Raw genomic sequence first — 8,086 nt, 5'->3', positions numbered from 1 at the left:
ATAAGGTTTTCTCTTTGATCTCTCAAGAAGAAAACCACCGAGACATGGGGTTGAATTCTCAGAACACGGATCAGTCCAACATGATGGCAATAGTGGTGAAAGATGACTCCAACCCCAAGAAGAGCAACAAGAAAGACCGGCCCTACTGTTCCCACTGCAAGATCCTTGGACACACCATGGATAAGTGCTTCAAAATCCATGGTTATCCACCAGGATATACTCCAAAGTCCAAGAATCCATCAGGAACTGGAGAGGCCAAACCAGACACTAAGAATGCCTCCATCAATGCACTGACGGATGATCAGTGCCACCAACTCATCGAGATGCTATCAAGCCAGCTTGTCAGCTCCACCAATTCCTCTCCTCATGAAAGATCCAAGGCAGAGGCGAATCTTGCCTCCTTCAACACAGGTTTTTGTTGTTCATTAGAAAAATTGAATTCTTCTAGTTTTTTCAGTCAAACATGGGTATTGGACTCAGGTGCCACTAAGCACATCTGTAGCCAAAAATCCATGTTCAAATCACTGACTTACACAGCTAGATCATCAGTTACGCTACCTAACAACAGTGGCATCCATGTCCATTTCTTTGGAGATGTTGAAGTAAACTTTGACCTCACCTTGCATCAAGTCCTTTTTGTGCCAAAATTTAGATTTAATTTGTTGTCAATAAGTGCTTTAACTGAAGGCAGCAATCTAGTTGTATCTATTAATGACAAAGGATTTGTTATTCAGGATACTTTCAGGGAGAAGATGACTGGCAGGGGTGAGAAGATGAGAGACCTTTACGTGCTAACCAAGGAGCAATCAAATGTCACTGCACACGCCAATGCAGTCACAGCTGAAGTCTGGCACAGTCGTCTTGGGCATCCTTCACTCAAGAAAATCCTCTCTCTCTCAAGGATGTTCTCCGGTTCAAATCTCTTCCTTCTATATCAAACCCTTGTGACATTTGTCCTTTAGCAAAACAGCATAGACTCCCTTTTCCTGTTTCTGAACAAAAAAGTGATAATATCCTTGATCTGATTCATGTTGATGTTTGGGGACCTTTCCATAATGTTTCTCATAATGATCATAAGTTCTTCCTCACTATTGTTGATGATTTCAGTAGATTTACTTGGGTTTATCTGCTGAAAGCTAAATTTGATGTTACCAGGATTATTCCAACTTTCATTACCATGGTTGAAAAACAGTTTGGGACTCATGTGAAATGCTTTAGGTCTGATAATGCTAGAGAGTTGTTATTTGTTGACTTCTTTGCCACTAAAAGGCATTATACACCAGTTTTCTTGTGTTAAACTCCACAACAAAATGATGTTGTGGAGAGGAAACACCAACACCTCTTAAATGTTGTTCGTGCTCTTCTTTTTCAGTCTAATCTTCTCATTCAATACTGGTCTGAATGCATTCTCACTGCTGCCTACTTGATCAATCAAACACCTGCTGATAACTTGAACAACAAGGCACCCTATACTCTCTTATTTGATCAGCATGTGGATTACAATCATCTTAAGGTTTTTGGGTGCTTGGCTTTTGCCTCCACCCTTAAAGGACACAGGTCAAAATTTGAGCCCAGAGCTCGAAAGTGTGCCTTTATTGGTTACCCCAATGGAGTTAAAGGTTACAAACTTCTTGATCTTCATGATCATGAAGTCTTTGTTTCCAGAGATGTTATTTTTCATGAGGCTGTTTTCCTCTTTCACAACTGCAATAGTGACCACACTAACTCTAACCTCAATTTCTTCAACAATGTTATCTCTCCAAATCTCAGTTCATCTACTGACACTCCACCAGATGCTGTCATGCTTGTCAGAACTGACAATCGCTTGGAAACTAACATTGCTGGCTCACTGGATTTAGAGTTACACACACAAGAATCAGAAGATGCAGATGTTCACTCACAACAGTCTGATAGCATTGACAACATTGCTGATGAGTCAGACAACACAGACGTGGACCTCAGACGATCTACTAGACAATCCAAAATGCCAACTTACCTCCAGGACTATCATTGTGGTCTTGTTGACACAATGACTCAATGCCCTGAACCTTCCAAACTCACTTCACCACATCACCTCAGCCATGTTTTATCATATGACAACTTAAGTCCTTCCTTTAAATCCTTCGCCTTATCCATTTCTTCTCATTTTGAACCAAAGTTCTATCATCAAGCTGTCAAGCACAAGGATTGGAGAGTTTCCATGGATGAGGAACTGGATGCCATGCTTGCAAACCACACTTGGTCATTGGTACCTTTACCTAAAGACAAGAAGGCTATTGGATGCTGATGGTTATACAAGAACAAGTTTCATTCTGATGGGAGCCTAGCTCGGAGGAAGGCACGCTTGGTGGCCAAGGGATACACTCAACGTGAGCGCCTTGACTACACAGATACCTTCTCTCCAGTTGCTAAGCTAGTCACAGTCAAGACTCTCTTAGCTGTCGCTGCCTCACAAAACTGGCACTTGGCACAAATGGACGTGAATAATGCGTTCTTAAATGGAGATTTGGAAGAAGAAGTATACATGGTCTTGCCACCTGGTCTCATCACTCAGGGGGAGTCTAGCAAAAGCAAGCTGGTTTGTCATCTACACAAGTCCATCTACAGCCTCAAGCAGGCTTCAAGACAATGGAACCTAAAGTTCACAGAAGTCTTGGTTACCTTTGGTTTCACTCAATCCAAAGCTGATTACTCCTTTTTCACGCGTGGAACTGGTGCAGATTTTGTGGCCATTTTCCTCTATATTTATGACATAGTTATTGCAGGGCCTAACCACAAGGTCATTGATGACGTCAAGGCATATCTCGGGGCAAATTTCAAAGTCAAAGACCTAGGGGTACTCAAGTATTTCCTAGGATTGGAAATTTCCATATCAAAGCAAGGAATCCTTATCACTCAACGACAGTATGCACTCAACGTACTCAATGATGAAGGTTTCTTACAATGTAAGCCAACCAAAACCCCCCATGGATCCCAAAACTACTCATAGCAGTGCTGATGGGGATCTTTTAGAGGATGCCACCAACTACAAACGGTTGGTGGGACGGCAGCTCTACTTGACTATCACACGGCCTGACATCACCTTTGCCGTGAATCAGCTGAGCCAGTTTATTTCTGCGCCGCGCGTGCCACATCAGCAAGCATGTCATCATCTATTGCGATATTTGAAGAGTCAACCTGCTCTGGGTCTCTTCTACTCCGCAGCTTCATCATTGCAACTGCGTGCTTTCTCCGACGCAGATTGGGGAAATTGTCCTGACACTAGACGATCGATCACCGGCTATTGCGTGTTTGTTGGTGATTCCTTGTCTCATGGAAGTCTAAGAAACAAGTCACAGTGGCACGTTCTTCTGCAGAGTCCGAGTATCGGGCAATGGGAGCAGCCACCAGTGAACTCCTTTGGCTTCAACAACTCTTGCGTGATCTTAGTGTCTCTCAACGCAGACTACTCTCTTGTTATGTGACAATCAAGCAGTGGTTCACATTGCGTCCAACCCAACCTTCCATGAAAGAGCGAAGCATATTGAAGTTGACTGTCATTTCATCAGGGATCAACTGAAGAGTGGTGTGTTAAAGCTCATGTCTGTGAGATATGCTTTACAAGTTGCTGACATTTTCACAAAGCCTCTAGCTTCTCCCAGTCTTCAATTTCTCTTGGGCAAGATGGCTCTCCGAAATATCTATGCTCCATCTTGAGGGGGAATATTGAGATATCGAGAATATGGAGTTTTATAGTTTTGCTTTGCTTAAATTAGTTTACTTGTACGACAAGCTTTCTCTAGTCTTTTTCCTTTCTTGTCGTTTTTTGGTTATAAAACGACTTAGGCTTTTATCAGTTGATTGCCTACGCGGATGTTATCAGCTGATTAGACAGGATATATTCCTGGTTTTGGTTTTATTCTTGTAATCATTAGATTCAGTCAATTCAATTGAGGTTTCTTTCCTTTTTCTTCCTGTTCGTTCTTCGCATCTCTCAAGAAACTCAGGAATCCGATATTGGATATGGGGAATCAATAACTGGATTTCAGATAGCACCCAAATTGCTGATATCAGCTTCAAGGATAACGAAGAAGTGCAATGATTTGATATTTTTTAATTCTGTTTGGGATTTGTATGGTCTGCATATTGAATAAACGGATGCTTTTGTGATTCGGGAAGTGAGACAGTCTCTTACGAGTTACGAGTCTGCAACTGAAGTTTCAATACGTCGATGAGACTGTGGAGACAAATGCTCAAGTTTATGAACTGAAGTGACTATGTATGCACACAAATACACATATATAATGACTATGTATGGATTCAGGTTGCCAGCTAGCTAGTCTCTGCAATGTTTTACGGGTTACGACAGTTTTTTAAATTTTGAAAGGTCCCACGAGTGTGTTATACACGCACACATATGTATACAAAAAATAACTGTCACTTCTTTCCAAGAAATTTTAGCAGAGAAAAAATGGGTCTGGGAGCTTGATGTTCAACAGTCAACGCCATTTGATTTCCAGGAAATTTAGTCTATGTGTGGGTCATTGCCTCTAATTTAATGCACAAAGAAGGTAGCCAATGAAATAAAAGAGACGACAAGCATTTTCTCAACACAATGTATAGTGAGAAAATAAATTATGGAAAAAGAAAACAACCAAAGACTACGACTAAGTAGACCTTTCGATCAAAAAAAGACTTGAGTAGACCTTCAGAAAAAGAAAAAAGAAAAAAAAAAAAAAGAAGATCAACTCTATTGACCTAGACCCTATGGATTATGAAAGTTTTGGAAATTTGAAAATAAAAATTTATACAGCCAGCTAAGTAAAGAAAATTCCCATTCAATAAACGTCGTTCAAGTTAGAGTACATGAAACCAATCAGTTAAAATTAATCACAAAGTTAAAATGGTTAATTTTAACTAAATTTATCGGTTGAATTTAACCTTCACCGTTTAATGCAACGCTAATAATTGCGGAATGCAAGTATTATTTTTTTGTGATATCAGACCAGTCGTATGAAATTATTCTATTACACTAGAGGTAAAAAATACCTCATAACCAACGTAATATCTCATATGCTGATTGTTTTACAATCGCAGAAACCATTGCTCTTTTGAAAACCAGTTTTGGAGTTATAAGTTTGTATAGGAGTTTTGAGTCGTTTGGTATCAACAGCCTCTCGTTTATCTTTTGTTGTCGTTTGCTTATAAGCAACATTGTTAGTCGTTTTTATTTTCTTGTTTGACTTTTTTTAAATACCGAGTTTTCTATCTCGGTCAAGATATGAAATCATTCTTTCTTTTTCATTTCTCTCTCTAAACGTTCGATTCTCACGAACTCTCTTCTTCCGCTTTCTTCTTCATCTCAATCGAGTTCTCAAACTAAATAACCAGAATATAAAATACAATTGTTGCATACTTCAGGACTTAGGAATGTTGATTGTAAGAATCAAACTCTTTACGGCTCCTCAAACTTGATTAATATTTGATTCATTTGTGGTTGATGCTTTCTAACCTGAGAAAGAAAGATGGTTAAAAAAAAGTTTGAGTTGTCTTTTATGGAGATCTAATAGCCCAGTAATTAATGAAATGTAGAATGTGAAGTTCAATGAGTGATTGAACAATGCTTACTTTAACGCCCGCCAGTGATAGAAGCTTGTGCGAGGCAATGTACGCAACATTTGAATCATTCAACTTTTTCTCGACAAAGTATACAACTTCTGATACACCCGACTGCAAATTAACAAGGATTTACTCCATCAAAGACACCATGTAGATTCAATTTTATGGCAACAAAGGTAATAATAATAATGGCAAACCTGAATGATTATCTTGGCACACTCATTGCAAGGGAACATGGTCACGTAAAGCCTCTGCTTGTAGTAGAGATGAAAGGAAAAAATTCATATTGTGTGGCAAAAAAATGGGAAATAGAGTGGTTATGATCAGACTAAGCGCTCGAAGCAAAAGGGGAAACGATTGTGATGAACGCTGACCTGTCCAGCGGCTGAAGCATGATTTGTGTTCAGTATAGCATTCACTTCGGCGTGACAAACGTAACTGCAAAACATAACCAAAGAGATTAAATTCATAAACCAACATTTTATGATCAATTAGAAGGCTATAAAGCTAGAACAGAGTTTGAAAAAAAAAAAAAAAAAAAAAAAACTTACGGATACTTGGTCTCCAGTGGATTACCAGTTTTGGATTTCTGAAAAATAATAAATAAATAAAACAATTTTTTTCTTAAGATCGTAGATACGAAATCAAAATAGCATAATAATCTCAAAATATCAACCTTGGCCCAGGGAAGCTTGTCATCTGAACAGCCTCTCGGAAAACCATTATACCCAATACCTGAGTGAACAAATGTAAAAACTAGTTATAATTTGTTTTAGAAAATACACACCCGAGATCACATGCCCCATTAGATATCGTAGATAAGGAAGGTTCAAATTCCCAACAGGTTTTATCTTGGTTTTACTAAAGTTTGTGAATTTTAATTAAAACACAAGCAAGAACAAATTTTGAAATCGGTTTCTGTAAAATAAACACACCTAAAATTACACCATTTTCACTCACCAAACAAGCACCAACCTACACAAATAAACATAATAAAAGTTAGAAAACAATCAATTTCAGTTCTGTTCAACTCAAATCTGACACAAATCTAAAGAATTTCACGGTTCTATATTTAAAGATAAAACATGACCTGCCTATTAGGATCTTTCGATCTTTCGGCCGATAAAAAAGCTATAGCCATGAAGTAATCATCCCATGTCAAATAACTACAATCAACACCAAATATTTCATCATAAGAAAATAAAATGATACAAAATCCGACAATGAGGCTTAATCTCAATTCCCGAAAACCCTAGCCAACAATTTCCACTAACGAGAAACGTGATATTCATCGTTTCACTCACTCTTTGCGTTTCGAGGGATCGAAGGGGCTCTGAGACGAGCGGTTCTGCGGAACGACGCCGTTGGATGACGAAGCGGCGCGTCGGCGAGATTGCGTGGACTGGTGATTGAGGAAGAAGAAGCGGAGTGCGACGGCGGAGGCAAAAGCGCCGAGAATGGAAGCCGTGGAGACCAGAGCCAACTCGCGAGAGTTCATGGAGTCCGAATCGGAGATGACGACTCGGCCGCTGAGAAGGAGAGAGAAATGACGCGGGAGATTTGTTTGGTTGCTGGGATGAAAAGCGCGCGTAGGGATTTGGACCTCTTTGGGCCTCGTTTTAATTGGGCCAATAACAAGAATATGGGAAAAGAGGGGAAATTCCATAGACACTTCGTTTGAAGATGGTGATTCTTTGGATCACTCAATTTTTCAAATATTTATAAATACCTTGTTTTTATTGTACTTTCACAAAAATTTACTGATATTTTTAATGAAATCGTGAACAACTAAAATGAAACTGTAAAAAAAAAAAAATATATATATATATATATATATATATATATATAAAAAATCAAGGTATTTTCATAATAAAACGACATTTTCATAATAAGAATGAGAAGCGAGGAAGGCTTGTAATTTTCATGTAATTTTCATGTAAAAAGTTGAAAAATACACAAAATTTGTAAACAAACAAGAAAATGAAAAATTAAAAAGAGTAAGAGGAAGACAAATAAGTTCATGCAATGCTTTTGAAGTAGCTGACAACTTACTTTCGTGAGCCTATTCGCTATATACTCACATTCACTATATACACAAAATAAGTTCATATGTAACTTATTCGCTATATAGTCACATTTGCTCTCACTCACTACTCTCTGTTTTGCTGTCTCGAATTCTCACAACTTTCTCTCACGAATTTTGAAATGAATAACTTATAAGTGAGTTACAAAGGAAATTTATTAATTACATTATATATTTTCAAAACTCAAGGGTTCAAACCCCTAATAAGTTTTTTTAAAAAAAAGATGGATTGATGTATTATAAACTGATCATCTTCATTTCTAATATTTTTCTTGTGTAAGACGAGACAATCCATATGAAACAACATTGGTTGCAATGTGTTATATTATGATCAAAAAATTAAATAAACTAAAATGTTTGAAATTGCTATATAATCAACGTTTCATAAATTTTAGATAAATAGTC

At 38.1% G+C, this 8,086-nt stretch overlaps 1 protein-coding gene across 2 annotated transcripts; it reads right to left on the bottom strand.

Moving 5' to 3' along the window:
- Positions 1-5,268: 5,268 nt before the first annotated feature.
- LOC149383260 (Cytidine/deoxycytidylate deaminase family protein) lies at positions 5,269-7,136 on the bottom strand. Of its 2 annotated transcripts, XM_089629290.1 has the most exons (9): positions 6,903-7,136; positions 6,689-6,764; positions 6,534-6,573; positions 6,275-6,333; positions 6,150-6,187; positions 5,973-6,036; positions 5,796-5,849; positions 5,608-5,709; positions 5,269-5,491 (listed from the first exon to the last, which is right to left on the bottom strand). In XM_089629290.1, exons 1-9 carry the CDS (start codon positions 7,094-7,096, stop codon positions 5,435-5,437), a joined length of 684 nt encoding a protein of 227 aa, XP_089485416.1. In that variant the 5' UTR covers positions 7,097-7,136; the 3' UTR covers positions 5,269-5,434. The 2 variants fall into 2 exon arrangements, with proteins under 2 accessions (XP_089485416.1, XP_089485417.1); XM_089629291.1 differs by lacking the exons at positions 6,150-6,187; positions 6,534-6,573.
- Positions 7,137-8,086: the final 950 nt, after the last annotated feature.

This window comes from Urtica dioica, chromosome 10 (genome assembly GCF_054948205.1).
Source record: "Urtica dioica subsp. dioica isolate 48M chromosome 10, U.dioica_male_clone48M_v1_H2, whole genome shotgun sequence".
NCBI lineage: Eukaryota > Viridiplantae > Streptophyta > Magnoliopsida > Rosales > Urticaceae > Urtica > Urtica dioica.
Note: the sequence above shows the minus strand (reverse complement) of the source record. Positions and strands in the feature narration are given on the sequence as shown.